At 36.6% G+C, this 24,653-nt stretch overlaps 1 protein-coding gene across 1 annotated transcript; it reads right to left on the minus strand.

The window, feature by feature from the left end:
* Nucleotides 1–6,257: 6,257 nt before the first annotated feature.
* Nucleotides 6,258–7,865, minus strand: LOC121430088 (delta-type opioid receptor-like). The gene has a single exon (XM_041627361.1). The coding sequence runs from the start codon at nt 7,533–7,535 to the stop codon at nt 6,273–6,275; it is 1,263 nt and encodes a 420-aa protein (XP_041483295.1). The 5' UTR covers nt 7,536–7,865; the 3' UTR covers nt 6,258–6,272.
* Nucleotides 7,866–24,653: the final 16,788 nt, after the last annotated feature.

Below are 24,653 nucleotides of genomic sequence, written 5' to 3' on the forward strand. Positions count from 1 at the left end.
AGACCAAATGGTATATAGACTAAATGGCTATTGGACCAACTGATTATTAGATGAAATGGCATCAGACTAAATGAACGTAGACCATGTGGTGAGTAGACGAACTGATGATAGACCAAATGATAGTAGACGAGTTGGAAACTGGACGAATTGGCATTAGACGAATCGGAAATAAACCGTCTGGACTGGGGACATCCCCGGTTGTACATGTATAGGATGCTACCGTTTAGTGGGTAAAATGCAAAAAGAATCTCACCAGGGGTACAACTAAATCACTCTTACACACACACAACCACACACTCTCATCCCGCACACACGCACAACACCCCTATTGTCTTACACACCTTTATCACACAATACGAATCAAACCTCTTAAATCTTAAAAAGGACAAAAAGGCGCAATTTTTCGACAAAATTTTTTACATTGATAACAATAATGATAGGCAATTGTCCAAATTATTTGACCACTCGTGTCCACTTTGTACACAAGATTGCAAAGTTTTCGAGGTGCATTGTTCTTACAAGCCCAATCCTAGCCTCCGCCTTCCCGACCATAAACAAAGAAGTCCGCCATCACATGAAACATATTCAAGATAACAACGAATAGACTCACTTGATATAACATACTAAAGAAATATATTACAAATATATACAAATCATCACTGTGCATCTGACAAAAACCACGTGATAAAAGCCTCATTTGTATTTTCTAATTTGCCTTTAACAATCACATTCTATAATACCCTTCCGTATACCCTTTGCTCTCTCACTTGCGCTGCTTTCTAAATATTGATTAGAAACAACAATCCCTCATTATTTTTTTATTTATATATTTTTTGTAAAGAAGTGCACATCTAGTTACCAAGAATGCTTACATTTTCATCTATTTGAATGCAAGATAAAAGAGCATTGTCGATTAATCATCTTGCTCGCGGGGTTAGATGCCGCGGCCGAAGATCGAACCCCGGACATGTATAATCAAGCGCCTTAGACCACTCGGCCACGGCACCTCACCTAATTGTTTGAGTGTCACGTCGATTAACAAGAGCTCTATGGGCTATGGTCCATACTACAATGGTGAATTTTCACACTGTAGAGAAAATGTTAAATCAAATGCTTCATGACAAAACACAACCAAGAAGTCTTTGTCGAAAATTGGTGGAATCAAAATAACCGTTTCACAACCTGGACAAATAAAAACATACGTATTTGCAATTTTCCGTCAGCTCCGAAACTCACAGGACGAAAATTCTGTTCCAGATCACCAACCTTAGCTGTTATTTGTCATTTGACGAGTATTTTCAATACATTTGCTGTGTTCTCATAAGCGTCACCGCTCAATTTGCGAAAACTTTATACTGCAATTACTGAATAGTAATCTTGATGATCGGTTAACTATTGACAAAAAGTAATAGAAAGAAGCAAAAAATATCCAACAAGCGTCCCTTAGAATAATTTTCATCAAAAATCGGATGTAAAATACGAAAGTTATCATACTTTTTAGGTTTCGCTTATTTTCAGTTGTATACATATTCTGGTCTGTATGCAGATGATGGAACTGATGACTTCTCACTCACAATATCTTTTATTGTATGAAGTGTGAAATATTATAATTTTCTCCTCGTTGTCCTGTGTAGTATAATTCCTCCCTGAGCATGTGGAATTATCGCCATTTTAACATTTAAGGTTCAGTCAAGCTAGTCCTTATTGTCAAATATGTACAAATAAAAATATTGTATAATTCAAACAATAAAAAACAAATGAAATAGTGAGGAACATCACTGGATCACTCCTTTGCACGGGTCACTGATTTGTGCATAGGGTGGGGGTGCAAAAAGTAAGCGAAACTTAAAAATGCCATTACTTTTTTTTACATCCACTTTTGAAGCGTTATGCTTGTTTGATTTCTTTTATTATTTCAAATCAACATTTTTCCGGGGTAAGACTTGACCTTTTTTTGTAAATAAAACTTCTTCGAAGCTTTTGCGCGCCTCTTCTACCAATCTCCATGGAATAATAAACGTAAAAATGATTTTCACACGAAACGGAATGAATGAGAACCCAAATTTTCAGGTCATTTTAGGTAGTCCTAAGTCTCCTTGAAAATAAGGTCTTATGTCATAAGAAATTTATATCAACAGTTTTTTATTTTGACTTTATACCATGTCCTAGGAGAATTTCAACGTCAATGATCACTCTAAACAACATCTAGATCATGCTTACACTCTAAAAACACTCAATAAAAGTTTATCCAACATTAGGTAGAAAGGGAACATGCATGTTTGCTGGGTAGTTTTTTTTACCCATATTAAGCAAAATGCACGTTTTAAGGGTAAAACTTCAACGCAACATTGCGCAAAATTTACAAATTATTTGGTATCTTTTTACCCGACCAAAATGCATGTTCCCATTTTACCCAATATCGGGAAGACTTTTTTTCAAAGAATGCAGATTACTTAAAACGACAGTGGGCATTATTTAGACAGTGCATCACACTTCAAAAGTCAAAGAACAACTATATTATATAAATAGTGTACAATCTATTGTACAATATACTGGATTATATGTACGACAAATATAAAATTATCCCGAGTGCAGGTTTATTTCACCGAGGCCGAAGGCCGAGGTGAAATAGGCTTGCACGAGGGATAATTTTATATTTGGAGTTCATATAGTCCAGTAATATTGTATGATAGAACATTCACTATTTATTATAGTAAATAGATCCCTTAATCTAAGCCCCCCATCATGGATCTTGCCATCCAAAAATCGAAAGTTATATTGTACATATGTACAATATAACTTTTTGAAGGGAGGTCACGTGGTACAAATCCAGCCAATCACAGCTCGTATTTTACTACCACTATTTACTATAATATAATAATAATATATAGGGCATTTATATTGCGCACATATCCACCTTGTTAGGTGCTCAGGGCGCTCCTATATTACCCGGCTAAGCTAAGCGGTACATTTTTAAAGATTTTTGCTTTCATCATTATTATTTCAAGTAAACTTCACACCCCTACCACTCAAATTCCTCAGTAATGTTTTCTTTGATTACTTGTATGCTTTATCATCCTATTTGCTGTATTAATGTTTTTAGTCCAATATCACCATAATCCCGTATACCATTTATGTTCCAATAAGCTCATATAAGGGGGGTTCGCTGATACTTTTAATTTACATATCATTACCATATTTATATTTTGATATACATGTACTCTTCTTAATTTAATTCAGAATTACATCTGTGCACTACTACTCTCATACTCATCTCTTCTGTCTTCATCTTCCCCCACCCTCTTTCACTACTCTATATCCCTTTCCTACACTGTAAAACTGTGGTGTTAAAACTGACACCAATTGGTGTTAATAGAGAACCACACCCTGAGGTGTTGAAATTACACCCTAGAGATTGAACATAACACCAAAGAGTGTAAATGTAACAACCAAATGTGTTGTTATAACACCTATAGGTGTAAAACTAACACCACCAATTTAACATCGGTGTAAAATAACTGGTGTGGTCCTCTATGTACACCGGTTAACACCACAGTTTTTGCTGTGTATTATCTCTACACTCTAATCACCCTTTCCTTAATCTGCCAAGTTAACCAAAGTGTTTGGAATTTATTTGTAAATAATATATTTATAATGTTCGATTGCCATACCATGTAATCCTTGTATTATTATTTATGAATTTTGTAAACCCAATGCAATTCAGTCTAAATGGCTGCGATATGTGAATATTCTAATAAAACCTTCAAACCAAACCTTGAAATATCCATAGATATTGAAGAAACAAAAAAAATTATTTTCATATTTTATTATAAATATATAATCAAGGTCCATCTTCATCGCAGTGAATAACTTTTTGTAGGATTTCAAAATAGATGAGAAGCATTTTGTGACCCGTAAAGATAATTAAGAAACTAATATTTAGATGAACAGCTTCGGAACTATAGGATTAACGAACGAGTCAATGAATCACTACACAATGAACCTCTTTCATAATAAATATCATCCAGTCGTTTGAATGGCGGGAAGCAGATTTATAATAGGAGCCAATCTTAGAACAAATGTGACGAAGATATAGCAGGATCCGTGATTTCACAGTCAAGGCTGCATCTCTAAATTTTATCGTGTGCTTTATTTAAGACAGCTTAAATGCAGACATAATATCAGTGTCTATAAGTATTATTTACGTCAACTCAACATAACAGGGCATTATGACTAATTATAGATCTTTTTTGCGATATGCTTTCTTCGCATTTGAAAGCAAACTACGCGTTCATGATGGTGGTGGCATTTAGCTCATTTTCAAGCAATGTTCTATTGCTCCGGCATGAGATCATCGAATCCAACATTGCATCTGCACATCACTCTTGTGGCCTCAGTCTCACAAACGAAGCCGACTCCAGACCGCTCAAAGTTATTTCGTTATGCCGAAAGGCATATCACCGGTTGGATTTGAGTCGGTTTCGTTTAGGTGTGACCGGCCTAATGTACCTAATCGACCGAATACATAGCAGCTAGTGCATGAAAACGCCCCAATCATGTTAATAGTTTGCTTAAACATGAAAAAACGATCGAGTCGTCCTACATTATCCAGACAATTTTATGTGCATATATCGCGTGTTAAGCAGTAGCTATTGTGTGAACCTATATACGCTCAGCTATGAGAGCTGGTACCGGATAAACATCATTTTCATGGTATTCATTTAATATTAGCATTCAATGTAGCATTTGAAAAAGATTATTTCCATTTTAGAACTTTCAATAGGATCTCTGGTGAAAATCCTCAGCAAGACACTAGGTTTATAGGAATCCCGGAAAGATTTAATTCTATTTTTTTTTTTTTTTTCAAAGTCAGTACTTTATAGATTCGTCGTTATCATTTTAAAATGACAAGGGGTACTCCGGGCTGAAAATGATATGATTGGATAAAGAAATATTAGGCAAACTGGACGATGAAATTTTGTTCAAAAACTGTTAAGGAATGGCGAAGTTATGATTTGCATTATTTCAGAATAACAGTTCTATACACGTCTTCATGAATAATCAATGAGCAAACTGATGTCATATCGCCACTTGTTCTTTTGTATTTTTGTTACATGAAATTATGTTTTTTCAAATTTTTCTTCCAAAACTTATCAAGATTGGATTGACAACTGATTCAATGCATTAGATATTCATTGTTGCAACTTATTTCTTATTAAAGGAGACATTATCATACCACATTAATGAAAATATGAAATAATTATGATTTCATGTAATAACGTAAGAAAAGGGAAAGTAAGGACATGCCATCATTAGCCCAACGAATGAATATTCATGACATAAAAATTTTTAATTCTATTTTAATTAAAGAAAACGGTAACGTAGTTTCATGTAATGAGAAGAACAATGAATATCTATACATTTTATTTTAAAAAATGGATTTACATCAATATTTCATCGTTAAATTGAGGCAAATGCAAAAAACGAGAATGGATGGTTAAGAGGAAAATCGAAATCACGAAATTCATGATTAAAATAATATCGGGATAACATTGGCTATTGCATAGACGTACCTAAACATTTTTCCTGGTGGGCGGGACGATTTTCGTAGAAACTCGAAAGCAAAAGAGCGAAGCAACAGAGCTTTTAATGGGGGCGATTTTGCATTTCCTAACATGAAATTAAAAGATTCCGTGCACACTTTTTGTGAATTTTGTTATTCTAAATTCGATCAGAAAAGCCGTGTTAAAGACGGGGTAATAAGCAGGGCTTAGAGACATTTGTATTAAGCGCTATATAAATCTCGCATTTCATTATTGTCATGACTATCATTATAATTATAAGATCTCATATCTGAAAATCCTTTTTTTTGTACGCAACCTATCTGCTGACAATCTGCGTGTTTCTTTTACACATATTTTATTTAAATGAAACAAAATGTGATTAAAGTCATATTTCAATTCATCTCTTAAAGGTTTTTTTTGCTGATTGTTATATAGACAAGCCTTTTCTCAACAAAAGTAATGTTTGACCTTATCACAACTATAAATATACATGTAGATCAGGCACGTCCGTGTTCCTTTTTTTAAAGCAAAATAATCTGTGTTGCATTAATTACCAAGTGCATGGAATGCAGTTTTCTATTATATGAATATCAATAAATGTAGCCCTAATGTTTCTATTGTAGAAAATTATAATTTTGAAGTTACAGTCTCTGTGGTCACTCAGCTATAACGATATTTTATAACATTCAAAATCGAGTACACATATTTTTAATTTCTACATTTAAATATTGATAAGAATTCATTACGGAATGTCTTCATCCTAAGTGCATAGATGAATGGGTTTATGCACGTGTTACATGTTGACATGACGATGGTGATGCGGTAGGGGACCAGCGAGAAATCGATCACCCCAAGATTTAGTAAAAGAAAGTAGATTTGATTGGGTGACCAGCAGACAAAGAATCCCAAAGAGACTAGGAAAAGAACCTTGGTAGTCTTGAGCCGTCGGACTGATGCTCCTGCAGGACGGGTGGATCTCGGGACTTTAGCACTAGCTCGTTTGGAAGTCTGGAGTTCCGCGAATCTATCAAGATTGGTACCTTGATTACAGGACGCCCCCAACGATGAACACCCAGCAGGTCCGGGTCTCAACACCTTGTTAGAAATAACAGATATCTGACTCTCCGTGGGATTTTCGGGAACGCTTTCAATGACCGACTGGTTTATCCTGGCGGAACTCAAGGCACATCGTTGAGGAATTTCTTTCTTTTGCGTAGCACAACTACTTGACGAGGCTTCGGACTTGTGGGAGGGCAGAATAGCTGTCTGAGATGCCATCGAGTTGCTGGTAGCGTTGGCTGACATCATGGCTGAGACTTTGTTCATCTTTAACATGGTGCGGGCGATACACACGAAAGAAAATGTCATGATGCACATTGGGAAAAAGTATTCCCAGAAGAAAAGTACAATTGAGATGGCCTTCTGTGCTTTGTCGAAATTCTCTATACAGGCCCCGTCTCGAAAATGGTTAACAATGACGTTGTAAGCGATGTTGATACCTGGTGCAGTAAACCACGCAAAAATGGCAATGAATAACACCGAGGATCGTTTAAAGATCTTCGCGTACCACAAAGGATGAACCACTGCAATGTATCTTTCAATCGAGATGATGGTCAAGTTGAATGTAGAAATGGCAAAGGACGACCATAAAAGGACATACGACGTCCAGAATTTGCAGTAGATGCTGCCCGTGATGGGGTTAGAGGGCGGTTTCGGGCTGACGATACTCGTAATCGTCAGGGAAATCAACAAAGCAGAAGCGATGCTGTCAACGGCAGCCTGCATGATTATCAAGAAGTTGGTCTGGTTGTGCTTGGAGCGACGCTTGAAAACTACCACACAGATGAGGTTGCCAAGGATGCCCAAAGATCCGAAGATCAGTTCGCACGCGTTGACGAGACTGATCCCGACCTTGACGTCGGGACTGCCCATTGTATCATTTTCCATGGGAGTTTCACTCGTAGAATTCATCTTTACTGAGCCGGAACTGTTCCGCAAACCCACAACTGACAAGGAGATGAACTTCAGCTGTGTTAAACAATTGTGGTTAGGTGACTATCGCTATCAGAACGTGGAGGAATCTGAGTCCTCAAGTATCAAATGGTCTAACTTGTAGAGAAAAAAATTATTAGGATACTGTCAACCCGCCATTAGAGTAAAAACAAAAGAGTCCGCAGGGCATAATGGCACCTCATCAGACAAAGCAAGAAAGTTATAATAAAGAAACTGAATATTAATTTGTGATTATAAAACAAATCATAAATCAATGATGCAATAGTAGTGATCGGTGGTACATTGAATTAGAGAGAGAGAGAGAAAAAAAAACGTCACTTGCATTCGTCCTCAATACTGTTTATCTGGAAGTATATATTTTTCTTTGGAGCAAAAGGAGACCACGAAGAGTCCATGACTGATTTCCGTGGAGCACAGTTTCCCTACTTGACTTCATACAATTTTCACCTGTATTCTTCTCGTACTCGTGAGATTTAGGTGACCCAAAGGTGGAAATTGTAAAAGGCAGAATGGAGAAAAAACTCAAACACCGACTCAAATATCTAAACATCGCTTCAAATCTGAAAACAAATAGTCGATGACGCTTTCGTGGAACTATTAAAGTTTGAGTATCACAGCCTCAGACTGGCTATGAAATGACACCTTAATGGAGTTGAGCCGTCTTTTAAACGTCGAGCGCTTTTAGCTAAGATACTGCATCCCGACTCTATAGTCAGGCAGGCTGTTTATATCATGAGGTAGATTCATAACGTCTCTTCACTTCCATCCAATTACGGGTTACATCAGCCAATCACGGTTAAGTGCGCAATCTTGTGAGATAAGATGCTGACAAACTGGGGATAACACAAAAGACAAGGATCTCGCGATGTTTTTTTTTCACTTTGAAGTGTATCACTGCGACGCAATTAGGTGTAGCGAAGGAGCATCAGCTGACGCAGCGAGTGAGCCACTTTCCATATCTTTAAACATATACGTAAGAGACGGTTAATTGGCGTTCCTGATTGCTCCTTGAAATTCATTTCAATTTCAATAGCGCCGCTGCATCTCTTTGTAAATGTATCTATTTAGCCTTCTCCGCATGGTATTTAACGATTCAAAGAATGTTGAAAAATCGATTGTGAGACTGACTTGAATGATCGATCATACCGTGGACCTACTACTCTGTCAGAGGAGTAATAGGTTCATGATCATACACAATAATACACAATAATACTTTCTTTTTTTGGTAGTTATATTGCTTTCATTAATCATCATTTCTGTCGGCTAGATTGAATCGGTTTATTTATAAAGTATGTGGATGTGTCGGATTCCCAATGTAAATGAGGATCCTTTTGCTCTTTCAACGACTTTCTTTTAAATCACTATTGTATAATAATTGAGACCTTGTTTGGTATATATTTGATGTCGTACTTTTATTCACAATGGTAGGCCTAAATTGCTTTATTGTCATTATCGATCATTCATGGCTTACTGACATAGAAATAAATACTTTTCTATATGCAATGCATTCCAATCCCATTCACTGGTCGATGGCAATTTCCTGAGAGGCAAGAAGCTTTCTATTCAAATTTAAGACGCCTGTATGTTCATGACCAATCACAGTTTGCTCTTGATTATTGTATTTGTTGGAGTTTATGGCTCAATAGAGTGACTATCCCCTATTTACTTATATACTTACTATATCTACACCTTACCTAGCTGTAGGAGACATCGCTCGTCATCATAATGTATTCTACCATACGTATGCTGATGACATACAGCTTTACGTAACATTTGATCCTAAGGTTTGCAGTGTCGATGAAGCGAAGAAGACTCTTTGTGCTTGTGTCACAGACATCTGTAGTTGAATGACTCATAACAGACTCAAACTCAATGAAGGAAAGACTGAATTTCTTGTCATAGGTTCAAGTCATAACCTCCGTTCAGTCCCTTAGTGATGTTAGCCTTGGTACTGGTTCTGCTACTATTGTATCATCTAAATCTTTTAGAAACCTTGGTGCGTACTTTGATTGTAATATGAATATGTTAGAACAAGTTAATCAATTATGTAAATGTGTCAGATTCCATCTAAGAAACATATCGCAGATAAGAAAGTATATAACTGAAGAAACCTGCCACAGTGCTGTTCGTTGTCATATTTTGTCCAGATTAGATTACTGTAACAGCCTACATGTATTAACATCTGTTCCCCAAGTGTATTTGAAGCGCCTACAAAGTTTACAAAACTGGGCAGCCCGTATTATCTTTAGGGTGGACCGACGTCATGATCCTGGCCCTTTACTTAAATCTCTTCATTGGCTCCCTGTAAAAGAAGAGAATTGTCTTTAAATTACTTCTTTTTGTCTTCAAAGCCTTTAATAACCAGATGCCAAAATATATCAAAGATAGCCTTGTTTCTCATAGACCAACTCGCCCTAATCTCCGTTCATCTAAAGACCCATATTTGCTTGCCATACCCAAAACTCGTACAAAAACAGGTGATCGCACATGTAGTGTTACTGCTTCTAAATAATGGAATAACATACCCACTTTCATTAAATCATCAAACTTTTCAGATCAATTCAAGAAACTTCTAAAAACATACTTCTTTTCCGATCAATTTCTTATGAATGTATTTTTATTGTAATTATTATGTACTCTTGTTTTAAACTCGTTTGTAAACGCTGTAATATAGCTAACTATGGAGAGCGTACTAAATGCTAGTTATTATTATTATTATCATTATTATTATATACATATATGCCTATGCAGAAGATAGGCATGCTGTTAGTGAATAATATAAAGCACATTTGTACAGAATTTCACTTGAGGCACAATGATGTCATGAAATCACTATACCGTCTGGAAAAAAAAATCTATATTACAAACTGTTGATTGTATTAAAAGCTAGACTAAGTCAGTTCAATTTCATATTATCTTTGAAACTTATTTTTTTAACGAAATATTGGACAATTTTATAAAGATTTATCAATGTTGTCAAAGATCCATCATATATCTCATTTGAATGACAATGATGTAAGCACCAACCCGAGTCTGTCAGATCGTCACACATCTTTACCTGCACTCACATGCACCAAGCACCTCGGTTATTTCTTCAACGATTGTAAACAGTCGCTCTCTATGTACATTAAGATCTTAAAGGCGCTGTCACACCTTGGCGTTTTAGACAGCGTATGCCCGACGTATGAGGAATTTGGCGAATACGCTGGCGTACGTCGAATACGTTACGAGTAAGTTTTGCATACGTTAAGAGTACGCTAAAACACGCTGGTATACGTCGTCATACGGCGAGGTCGTCGAAAAATTTTGTGCAAGCACAAAATTTTTCGACGTATGCCAGCGTATGGCTCATACGTCCCGCATACGCGGGTCATAAGTTGTAGGCAAGTTACGCGATCGTTGATACACGTTGACACACGTTACTCGTAAGTTACTCATAAGTCGATGTACGTCGAGATAATGTCCAGCGTACCCTAAAACTTACTTCTAACCTATGAGTAACGTGCTTTGAACGTATGTGTAACTTAACTCCAACGTATATTGACGTATGAAGACGTGCTCGGACGACCACAAAACTTACTGAACGTGTTTATAACTTACAGCTACCGTATAATGGCGTATTGACAACGTTTATAGGAATTGGTATATAAAGGTGGGGTTCACAGGAGTTTTCTTCGGCATGGCGGTGGTGTTGATATAGGTGATGTATCGTGCGGTTATGATTTGAATAGGTTGGTTGGTGTTGGAGTTGAGTTGGCGCTCTTCAATCTGGTAGATTATCTGCGCCAGGTCGTTTCCGAGTTTAAGTTGCTTAATTCCCGCTTCAATGTCCTCGGCGTTAGACTAGTCTGTCCTGTCATATAGCGAGGTGCAATATAATTAAGATTAGTTACCTCCACCATTAAATTGTGCGTTTTTGTACTTCATAGTATGCAAACTGTTATAAGCTCGGTCAAAGCTCAATTTAAGTCTATAAGAATTAACATCACTAAATATAATCATTAGAACAAAAGGAAAAGAGAGAGAGAGAGAGAGAGATGGAGAGAGATCAGTGGTATATTCTTATTCGAATCTCTTTGTTTTTTTCACATAATTCAGGATGACTTTATAGTCTGCATTTCTTCCCAGTAATGTTGCTAGGTCTGATATTGGCTTGTTTAAATTCAGGCTTCTTTGCATAGTTCTTCTTTCTCTTTCATATTTATTACAATGTAGTAAAAAATGTTTTCTATTGTCTCAGGAACCTGACAATGGGAACATAAACCATTTTCATGTTGATTACATTTATACTGATAATAATTCAATTTACATTTTCCAAGTCTTAGCCGGTGAATCATAGTCTCTTCAAACCGAATGAGACCTTGATAACTAATTGTTTCTGCCACGTTGGGTTGGATGCTAAATAAATGTCTTCCTTTAGATGAGGATACCCATTGTGCCTGCCAGATTTCTTTATAAATCAAAGACATGTGGTTTTTCCATTCCTCTTTGATATATGGAATGTGTAATTCAACTTCTTCTTTTGATGCTCCTTTTTTTGCTAAAAGGTCTGCTACTTCGTTCCCGTGAATACCGCAATGGGATGGTATCCATTCAAAATTGACATAAATATCTGATGATTGTAAAACTTTGATTTTATACAAGATATCAACAATAAGATTGTTTTGAATTCGATTGCTTTCGAGTGCTTGAAGAGCTGACAATGAATCTGTAAAAATTACCACGGACATACCTCTGTTATCTCCTAGCCAATCAAGTGCCATTACCATTGCTGTTAATTCGGCTCTCATTATACTTACAGAATTTAATCTATAGTATCTTTTAATATCCAGTTCTGGTATATAAAAAGCAGAGCCGGTTCTCTTGTCCTCTTGTTTTGATCCATCAGTGTAGATCTTTAAGTAACCTTTCCATCTTGTATGTGTCCTTTCTAAGACACAGTTTTTCATATCTTGTACTAAGTTACGTTGTTTGTTGATAACATTATGGATATAGTAAGATATATTTGGCATTTCATATGACCAAAAAGGTTCACGTAATATTCTTTGGCTTAGTTGTTCAATTTGGATTTCTTCATTAGGCTTACATGCTCTAACTACAAAGGGTCCACGACCTGATTTCCAAGTAAATTGATCAATATACCAAGAAGGTTCAATAATTTCTAAAGTAGGATGATGAGTATCTCTATTTGTTAAAAGATAAAACATGTATTTATCAACAGACAGTTCTCTTCTTAGTTGTAAAGTTTGAATAGTCGAGCGGCAGCCTTTTTATAGGTTACGACACGTGTTCGTCAGCGATACGCTGCCGCGCGCTTGCGTAAGTTAGGCTATCGTAGGGCATAAGTTGTGTACGCCAGCAATACGCTAAGCATTCGTTGGAATACGTTACTTATAAGTTGAAGGGGAAGTTCACCCTGACAAAAAGTTTATTGTAAAAATAGCAGAAAAATTAATGAAAAATATTGCCGAAGGTTTGAGAAAAATTCATCAAATAATTAAAAAGTTATTAGAATTTCAATTATTTGATTTGTGACGTCATATGCGAGCAGCATTCCTACATAGCGAATGGTAAAATATCAATGAAATGTCATTTTCTCAAAAAATTGAAAATGTTTTTCACTGTAACTTTTGTATATCAATAGACAAATCGTTTCACACCCGATCATGAAAAGAAAACAAAATTAAGTCATCAGGAACCATACAAAATTTGAAATTTATGCATTTTATATTACATAACACATGGGACAGCTGCTCGTTTATGACGTCACAAATCCAAAACTTTGAACTCTAATAACTTTCTTACTCTTTAACGGATTTTCCTCAAACCTTCACCAATATTTTTTACTATTTTTTCTGCTATTTTTACAAGAAAGTTTTCTTCAGGGTGAACTTCCCCTTTAACAAAGCGTTCGATATAAGTTACTAATACGTTATGTATACGTCTAACTCGTTATGAATACGCTAAGTATACGCCCAGAGTTGAAAAAAAAAAGTTCAGCGTATGCCGACGTTTTAGAGAAATTTTGATACGTCGGGCATACGCTGTCTAAAACGCCAAGGTGTGACAGCGCCTTTAATTACAAAGTAAGACATGATATCAAATTTCAAAATGCACAATCCTTATTCATTGAAATTTCTAACGCTAAAAATAAGAATAGAATAATCGGTGTAATTTATAGACCCCAATTCGTAATGCTGAGATATTTTTGAATGAATTGGAATCAAGTCTCGAATCAATTTCTCGAGAAAACAAAAATATATACATCATGGGCGACTTTAACATTGATTTGTCGTTTCCCTATACTACAATAGGTCAAAATTTTACTCATCATCATTTGGATTACAACATCTCATTAACAAACCAACTAGAATTACTAACATATCAAATACAATACCTGATAATATTTTTTCTAATGCACTTAATAAATATGATAATGGAATAATATACTATGATATTTCAGACCATCTGCCTATTTTTGCAATGTATCCAAATGATAAACGCCCTCACCAACCTAGGGACAAAGAAAACATAAGGTCTCACGGGCCTAATCACTAGTGACAGGCCCTAGATATTCATTCGAGCCAACCCATTGCTATTTTTTTTATTTTGATATGGCTGATTGACAAAGTGTATGCATATGATTGTCCATCTAACACTGATTCTATTTTGGGTAATTACTGAACTTCCTTTTCCCTAATTGGGAAGAAAATATCACAAATTTTGGACTATATTTTGACTGGCGGAAGGATTACGGCTATTTTGCTGTTTGAGTTGATGAATCTGCTCCCCCGACGGTGTCTTCAAACACGCCAATTTATTTTTAAAATGAGCCGGTCGAGGGACCCTTTTCTGGTCAGATATGGATTGCCAGATATAAATCCTATCCACTGGTAGTAAACATTCGACCCCGAATTTCATCCTTATTTTTAATGAATTTTTTAAAGTGCCAATTTAACACATGAGTCTATGGGGAATGAGTTAGGCCTGTGAGACCATAACCCGACGGAAATAAACCGAACGTAATATAACATCCCTGAAGGTAGATTTGGCTGAAGAAGACTGGCGTGATATTTACCTAGAAAAAAATGCTAATGATTCTTATGAAATATTCTTTAATAACCTTCTTTATTATAATGATAAAAACGTGCCATTAGTAAGAGTTAAATCGAGTAAAATGAAGAACAAACAACCGTGGGTTACACAAGGTATAATTAAATTAATATTTACTCGGAATAGATAAAATGTATAAAATATCCATAAAATCAACTACTATTCGAAACATAAATAAATACAAAAAAAATCGCAACAAATTAACTTCAGTTATCCGCCTAGCTCGCAAATCTTACTTTTGTGATAAAATTGAAAAAAACAAAGATAATAAAAATTCATTATGGAAATCTCTAAATGAAATATTAGGTAAGAAAAAAGAAAACTGCACTCGTAGAAAATGGTCAACACTTGCAAACCTAAGTGATATTGCTAATGCCATTAATAACTTCTTCAATAATATCCATGACATTGGTCCAAATTTAGCCTAAAAAAAAAATAATGATAATGACTTTTCTGAATTCTTAAACATTTTTTTCGGAACATTCTTTATTTTTTAATCCAACTAATACTCATGTGATCTTAGAAATTGTTAGGTCTTTGTAACCGAATAAATCTTCTGGGAATGATGGAATAAATGTCTGTTTATTAAAACAAATAATTCACCTTACAGCTCACCGCTCGTACACATCTTTAACTTTTTCTGTATTATGGCATTGTTCCCGATCCACTAAAGATTGCAAAAATAATTCCAATATATAAAAAAGATGACCCATGTCTTTCTTTCAACTACCGACCGATTTGTCTGTTACCAGTATCTCTAAAATTCTTGAAACAGTAGTTTACAAGCGATTGTATTCTTTTTGAAGAACAATAATATATTAATTCCAAATCAATATGGTTTTAGAGAGAATCATTCAACCGATTATGCAATTTTACAATTATTCGACAAAATATCTGATTCTCTCTCTAAGAAAAGAACACACTGGTGGGGTTTTTATGGATTTATCGAAAGCATTCAATACAATGGATCACCGCATTTTACTTTTTAAATTAAAGAGATATGGAATCAGGGGGCGGTTTTCACTTGGTTATAAAGATTACTTAAGTAATCGACGCCATCATATTTCTTTCAAATAAAAAAACATCCAATATTTGTACCATGAAATGTGAAGTACCATAAGGATCGATTTTAGGTCGATTGCTATTCTTGATATATATGAATGATATTGTGAATGCATCTCGAGAATTAACATACGTTTTATTTGCAGACGATACAAATGTCTTCTATTCCCATAAAGACTTAAATATACTTGTACCGACACTTTCAGAATTAAAAAGATTATCAACGTGGTTTAGAGCTAATAAAATCTCCCTAAATATAAGCAAAACAAATTTCATGTATTTTCAACACATTCAAACTAAACACATGTTCCTTAACAATATAAACATAGATGATATACCTATTAACAAGAAACAACATTTTTAGGTGTATGGATTGACTCAAATTTAACCTGGAAGAGTCACATTCACAATATTTGCATGATGGCATCCAGAGGGATGGGAATTTTGTCTAGATTGAAACAATATCTCTCCAAAAAGTCATTATTTATGCTTTATAAGTCGTTCGTTTTATCCCACTTATCTTACTGTAACTTAATATGGGGATATAGTAGAAAGGTAAAAATAGAAACAATTTTCCGTCTCCAAAAGAAAGTACTCCGCATCTGTATACTCATTCACATTTCATTGCACATACTGATCCAATATTTCACAACTTAAAAACATTAAGGATATTAACATTCACCAAACGGCCATATTTATGTTTAAATTTTCGTCCAATATTATCCCGATTACATTTCGCAATTTTTTTGTTTACAACAGAGACATTCATAAATATCCAACACGACATTCAACAGATCTCCACTTAACCAACCAAAGTCGATACGCCACCATGGCCCAGATATTCGGAATGCCTTACAGTGTACATCTCTCTATTCTTTCAAAGCTTCGTTGAAAGGTTTCTTATTTCTAAGTATACATAATTCTGTTCACACACCTGCACTTCTTTTAACCATAAATGATTTTCACAACCGAGATCATTTTTCCAATATTTTTTATTTCGTGACATCATTTTGTCCAAATATGATTCATGATGGTTTTCATGTAGCCCCATCTCCCGGCTGCTATTGCTTCAAGCACCTCTGTGCTTATAATAGCTGGCCCCTGTATTTTACCGAACTCACTATGATTTAATTTAAATCTTTTCTGTATTTTTTACAATGTATCTCTTCAATTGCCACATATTGTATTCATTTACATGCTTGGTAATATGTGAACATGTTAATTTATCATTAATTTTTGAATAAAATGCAGAAACTCCTGCAAAAAAATAACAATAATCAGTGTTGTTCAACAGTATGCATGGAACTACAAGCAGACCCATGCTTTATACAGCGTGTCTCTAAAAAAGTAAACCCAACTTCAACAGCAAATTTTCAGAAAACTAAAAAATATTTACAATTTTTTTTCATGGTTAGATAGTCCAATGAGTCCTCCGTCCAGTTATATCACTTATGTTATCTAACTCTCATGCATGACTGAGCATGATTCAACTCAATGAACTGGTGTCAAATCATCACTGTGGCAAGTTATTTCTTGTAATTGTCATGCATTCAAGGCCTATTTGAAGTTAAATGTTTGTCACATGTTATGTTAGGCCTATGATTAAATCATCACTGTGGCAAGTTATTTCGGTTACACCTCGTAATTCCGAAGGTTCGTAATTCCGAACCATGTAAATTGCCTATATTTCGATGTTCGTTAATCCGAAAACGAAAAGGGGTTCGTTAATCCGAGCATTTGTGGCGTTATTCCGAAAACGAAATAAGGTTCGTTGTTCTGAAGGTTCGATAATCCGTAAACGAAATAAGGTTCGTTGTTCCGAAGGTTTGTTAATCCGAAAACGAAATGAGGTTCGTAATTCCGAAGGTTCGTTAATCCGAAAACGAAATGAGGTTCGTTAATCCGAAAACGAAATAAGGTGCGTTATTCCGAAGATTGGTTAGTCCGAAAAAGAAATAAGGTTCGTTAATCCGAAAATTGAATAAGGTTCGTATTTCCGAAAATGAAATTAATTCATTTTGGTAACAAAAACGGTGTTGTCCTTGCAAGATAACATGGTATTATGCAATAAAAGTAATAACGAACTATGATACATGTGTGTGTGTTGTGGCCAAGGCATGTATTGATTTAAGAATAAGCGCCTGGATCAAGCATACGCTTAATTTCGATTTTATCTGAGCAATTGCTGCCCATGCAAGCAAATTGTTTAAAGATGCAGGGGATGAAGTGTGTTGGTCGCGTGCGAGTAACCTCCAGATAATAGGATTTGTATTGGAGGGGGTGTCATTTTTATTAAGAGCTTCTCCTGAAAATTAGTCTAAAATGTATACTTTAAAAAGAGTATTTATTTTGAAAAAAAGGAATTTACCATTTTGGTTGTTATTTATTTTGGGGGTGCAAGTACCCCCTGCTACCCTCCCTCCCCCGGCGGATCCAACTTTCGCCAATAGGGGGGGGGGGCAAATTTTTTTCATCCATAATTTCCCCGATCAGCAACTTAAAGTTGATATTTGTTTGTTTGTTTCTTTGAAAGGGTAGTCCTAATAGCCAATAATCAGCTTTATTCTTATAAAATAAAGTAAATGTGTAATAATATCATAAGCCCTTTTTAAATAATGCGAGAGCGAAGCGCGAGCTATATTTTTTGTTGAAAATATGATGGGCAATATGTTTGTGATCTTCAAAACAAGATGGCTATGTAACTATATAGATAACAGCTGCGAGCAAGAAGCGCGAGCAGAAATTTTAATTATAAGCTCTGACCTGATCCAAAAGGGACATGTTAAGGGATTTTTGCAGTTAGCCATGAAGACGATACATGTTTCAACCAAGGGCGGCGGAACGTATTTTCCTGTGGGGGGGGGGAGGAGGGGCAAAGCCCAAAAAGGTGCACTTACATGTATATGCCAAAACGGGCATTTTGGTGCAAACGGATATTTTCACCATGAGATTATCATCTGTGTAAAAATGTGTGTTTTGTAGTAATTAAGAAGAGCAAAGTTTTTAAAATTTATTTTTGATTGATAAGATATATATTTAGGTTTTATTTCGCGAGCAAGCGTAGCGAGCAAGTGGTTTGGAAAAAAACTCGATTTTTGGTCAATTATGGACCTAATTACTGTTAAAAGGGCATCCTTGTGAGATATTGCGAGCGAATCACGAGCTCAAACTTTGGAAATTTCATGTAGGCCTAATAAGACATGATAATAATAATAGTATATGATAATAATAATGATAATAATAATAATGGTATTATTTACCAAGGAAAGCCACTTCAGTTCTGGTGGGCCCTGCTATTGTCATACCACGGCTTTAGCTGCCTAGGCGCCCAAAGGAAGGCATTTAATCAATTTCTTCATACCGGGTACCTATTCACCTCACCCGGGTTGAGTGCAGCACAGTGTGGATAAATTTCTTGTTCAAGGAACCTACGACCCTCTGTTTCATGGTCAGAAGACAATTCCACTGGGCCACAACGTCCCACATAAAAAGTAAACATTCCGAGCATTTTTTTTTTAAATTATGAAAAACGGATTAACATTGTTAGGCGCGTAACGATCAATAAAATTTTATTAACATTTATATTCTTTATCACCATTTTAATTATGACCATCGTTTGAGATTAATATGATCATCATTAGAATTATTTTCATTTTCATTGCCAGCAGAAGCTCTTAAAACTGACATCCCCTCCAATACAAATTCTATTATCTGGAGGTTACTCGCACGCGACCAACACATTTAATCCCCTGATCTTTCAACCATTTGCTTGGGCAGCAATTGCTCAGATTCAGGCGCCTATCTTAAATCAATACATGCTTTGGCCACAACACACACATGTATCATCGTTCGTTATTACTATTATTTCATAATATCCTGTTAATTTGCAAGGACAACACCGTTTTTCTTACCAAAATGAATTAATTTTATTTTCGGATTAACGAACCTTATTTCGTTTTCGGACTAACGAACCTTCGGATTAACAAACCTTATTTCGTTTTCGGATTAACGAACCTTCGGAATTACGAACCTCATTTCGTTTTCGGACTAACGAACCTTCGGAATTACGAACCTCATTTCGTTTTCGGATTAACGAACCTTCGGAATTACGAACCTCATTTCGTTTTCGGATTAACGAACCTTCGGAATAACGAAGTTTCGGAATTACGAATGTATGCGGTTATTTCTTGTAATTGTCCTGCATTCAAGGCCAATTGAAGTTAAATTTTTGTCTCATGTTAGGCCTATGATACTGGAATACCATGCGCAACTTATAACAGAATAGTGAGACTGGATTTGCATCTTCATCCATAGTATGTTCCTGTTCAGCACCAAATTCTACCAGCTGATTTTCCCAGACGACTTCAATTTTCACAATGGTTTTTGAACCGTTGCAACCGAGATCGACAGTTCCTCCAGTTTTTTTACCATCGGGGATGAAGCAACGTTTTCCATGGATGTAATGGTAAACACCCACAATGAGCACGAGTATGCTGAACTCCATCATCCACCGGGATATGCTTTTAATAAGAACATGAGCAGGGAGAAACTGAGTTTCTGGATTGGTCCTTGTGGCAATGGTTCATTGGTAAGACCTTACTTTTTTTAAGGCAACATCAATGGCAGGGCGTACCTTGACATGCTGAACAATTTCATTGTGCCTGAGGTGGAACAGATCTTCTCCCGACAACGACGTGGAGCATTCCGCAGGGCCTCAGGATGGGGCCCCAGCCCACAGACTTATTGCTGTGAGGAATCGTTTGACTGAACTCTTTGGCAATTGCATCATTGCTCTTCTTTTCCCAGTTGAGTGGCCTGCACATTCACCAGATCTGACACCATGCAATTTCTTTCTTTGGGGATCTCTTCATGTCGACATCTTTTGGAAGAAATGATCAGATTTCTTCTAAAAGATGTCGACATGATGAGATCCGAAGATCTTGTCATCTGATCATTTCTTCTAGAAGATGTCGACATGATGAGATCCGGGATCTTGTCATCTGATCATCTCTTCTAAAAGATGCCGACATGATGAGATCCGGGATCTTGCCATCTGATCATCTCTTCCGAAAGATGTGACATGATGAGATCCGGCGCCAATATATGTAATTTTATAGTCGGTCATGTCCAGCCTTGGTTCCAATAAATGATGGAATGACTTTACCCAAACTTATCTGATGTGTTAAATTTTCGTCTACTTTGGCGTGGTGACAGCGTTGGATCTTTACCCAGTCAGTTGAAGTAAGAATTATCGGCCATATCTGGCTACCACATCGACAATCAGATACAGTGGTTGTAGCGGTATTTGCGATTGTCTGGCTGTTTATCACTTACGATCAAGTGCTTCAGTACACGGTAAGCACTTTGGATAGCCCCACGTATACATAATTACGATGGCCGGTCCGCGGAAGCGCCCGCACATAGGCGCTTAATGAAGGACGAGACTTATGAATCCTTCGTTGGATGGAGGCAGACTCTGCTCCATTTACTTCAGACCTATTCTGAATTTACACCTTTTCTTGTTCGTGATTGTTCATGGCATAGGAAGTCAAAGTTGAAGCCTTTTCGGGGTTTTCATGATGATCCTGTTGACTTGCCAAATCGGAAATCTGCTGCGCAAAAAAGCAATATTGTTAGAATGTATGCTTGGCCAGGTCTCGATTTATTGCCCTGTCATTTTGCGAGGCCAAATTATCAATTCTTCAACATCTCTCGCTCAAATTTGGTCTATGATATGCATTCATCTTGGGTTCAGTGACGATTGTTGTAACGTCAGTGGTGATGGGATGGACAACGATTGTGAATATGAGACAGATGCAGATATGTCTGTTAATAAAGAAAGTGAATGTAACCCAGATGTATGTGAGCTAGTTACTGGTAAATCAGGAAATGAGTTCATAAGGTACTACAATGAGAATGTGCAGTATGACCATGAGACAGGCGTGTGCGAGCTCCGAGTTAGTCAACTTGCTGAAGAGAGTTGCGCAAGCCTTTGTGATTTTCTGATTGAATCTGATCAAGTCAATAAAGACGTTCTTGGTAACTGCAATGTGACATTTGGAAATGTGTCCAATATCATAGCAAATATTCCTGGCATTGAGGTTGTTGATTGCTCATCGGAAGTCGGATGAGATATTTGACGTTTGGACCAATTAGTGTCCCCCATTCTGAGCCTAGATTGACGAGTGCTGACTCGTCAGTGAATGATTTTGTTGATCGTGTTGACTTTCCGGGTGACTTTCTCACCAATCCGGTTTGTGGCTCATCAGAGATAGATGAGAATGATAATGACTGCAACGACGGGTTGTACGGTGAATCTTGTGGCAAGGATGACTTGCGGTTCCATCGTGCCTGTCGCGTCAGCATCGAATGCGCACGTGTATCCACAACCGTTAATCTTGAGCAAGCCTCTAGCATTGATACAAGACATGCTCATGACAGCCGTCTCGATATTAATGCAGTCAGTGACACGGTACCTATATGTTCTCAACCAGACGGATCAGTTCCTCAGTCACATCTGTTGCAGGATGTTGTTCCACATGCTGTCGAACCAGGGTCTCATCCAGTCCCGAGTGGTGACCTGCAAGTTCAAGTGACTTCATCAGTTGACCCACCCTGAACCATGGACCCAGTTCACACGGTAAAGACGCTAAGACTAATCCCAGCAGATGATGTGAAACATCCTGCTCAAGACATTCCCTCGGACATGGCCACCAGACCTTTCCAAGTGACTATCCTTCACATCCCCAGATAGAGGGCCCTAGCTTCTCACAGTCGCCCTCCCGATGCCCGTGCAACAACGACCAGTGCTGATTTATCCTACGTCCCCTACGATAGAGGGATTGATCACTCCCGTCTTCAGCTTTCGAGGATACTACACCCTAGCAGCAGTAGCTGTGAAGCTTCAGTCCCTGCACCGGTCCGGGACTTTCAATCTACTCTGGATGACGCTCCCGTCAGTTGCCCCGATGTCCATGCGCCCCATGGTCGCCCACCGGATGAGTGCTACAGTGGTCTGGTGATCCCAATCATCTCTTCCTTCTCATTGAAGACCCGGAATTGTGTCCGCTGGCTACTATGTCATTGCTCCATCCTGACGCGTCTACGGACAGTCATTCCCACAGAGTCGTCTTACTTACTTTTGGAACTTTACGTGATGCAACCTGACCAGATGGTGCCTCCCTTGCATTCCAACGTACAAGGCCCTGAATTAGCTCCGTTTCAACAGCAGGATGTTTACCTCCCAACATCTCTACCTGCCCCTCCGTTCCCTCGCAGCCCATCCCCGTGTCCCATTCTTCCTTAATCTTTGTGAGTCTTCTGCTGAACTCATAGGACTATTTCTTGACTATGCTTATTTGGACTCTCTTTTATGTCATTTGTAAGCCTTTTGTTTTTGAATGATTTTTTTCACTCTTTCTGTAAGCATTTAACATGACTTGTGACACACTTATTTTCTTGTGTGTGCCCACTTTTCTTCGTAATATTTCATTGCCGTCCATGTTGTGTTTCCATCATGTTTTTTTTCTTTGCATAGATTTGGTAATAAAGGGTGTTAGACTGGTATCAATATGACCTTGGTTTTGTAATATGTTCCAATGATTGTTCATGTTTATGACGAATGTGTTATTTTGATCATTATTATCATATTATGTATAGTGAAGTTTTGTATCTTAAAGAGTCACAATGTTTTGTATTTTCATATATCTTACATATGTCCAGAAATTAAAGACAAAGGGGTTAATATGGCAGAAAGAATTACAAAAAGTTAAATGTATGCCATATAATAATGTGTGTTGTTGTGTGGTAAAGGAGCCATGCCTTTAATTTGTTGTTTAAATTTGGACTACTTTCGATGACTGTTATTTGCGCAGAGAAATGTTAGCATACTATGTGATTGCCCTTTTGAGTCTTTTTTATTTTAATGACTTTGCGCAGAGAAAAATTAACATGTTGTATTACCGTTTAATTCAGTTGAATTTGTACTTATATTGGTGAATGTATACTAACCATGCTAACAGAAAATGAAACAAGCTGCGCAATTGCTTTATGTTCAACATGTTAAACTAATATTGATGAAGGTACATAAACAGAAAATAGAACAAGGTGCGCAATTGCCTTATGTTAAACATGTTAAACTGATATTGATGAAGGTATATATACAGAAAACGAGACAATTTGTGCAGTTGCTTTATAGAATAAGTTTCATGTTTATGTTTATTATTAGCTTACTACATGCTTGAACAGGTTTAGTCAAAGAAATTTTGTTTTACTTGTATTTTGTAGATTGCATCAAACGTTTACAGTATGCTCATTGTTATAGATATCATTTTATGCTTGAACAGTTTCATTTGAAGAGAATTCTTGGTACATGTACTTCTTGGATTGTCACACATAGTGTGTATAAAGAGATATGTAACTTAGTGAAAAGGTGCAAAGATAGCGGTGTAGAAAAAAACCTTTGTCATGTTTGTATTATATGGAATCAAAGTCGGCCAAGGCCTTAACTTAATCGTTTTCAACAGGATTTAGAATGTTAATTGTGAAGTTTTGGATTGTGTTATAAAGTTCATTGTTTTATCGCTAGAGGTTTCAAGTTGGAGTTGTGTACCACTTATGATTGTACACGGTAATCTATAGTAATTATAACTCAAGGTTGAAGGTAGAATACCTCAGGTATAATTAAGGTTCTTACTACTATGCATGTGTTTGTCAGTTTAGGAATCATGATTTATCGATCAGTGAGGGTACAAGGAAAAATGGATCACGCCAATGTATGTAATTTTATAGTCGGCCATGTTCAGCCTTGGTTCCAATTTAATGATGGAATGACTTCATCTGATGTGTTAAATTCCTCTATTCTCGTCATCTGATCTTATCGCTCGCAAGATGTCGACTTAA

Source organism: Lytechinus variegatus, chromosome 16 (assembly GCF_018143015.1).
Source record: "Lytechinus variegatus isolate NC3 chromosome 16, Lvar_3.0, whole genome shotgun sequence".
NCBI classification, from domain to species: Eukaryota; Metazoa; Echinodermata; class Echinoidea; order Temnopleuroida; family Toxopneustidae; genus Lytechinus; species Lytechinus variegatus.

Bases quoted from the DNA above. Each gene is read 5' to 3' on its own strand.
- LOC121430088 (XM_041627361.1), bottom strand. From the start codon at position 7,535: ATGAATTCTACGAGTGAAACTCCCATGGAAAATGATACAATGGGCAGT.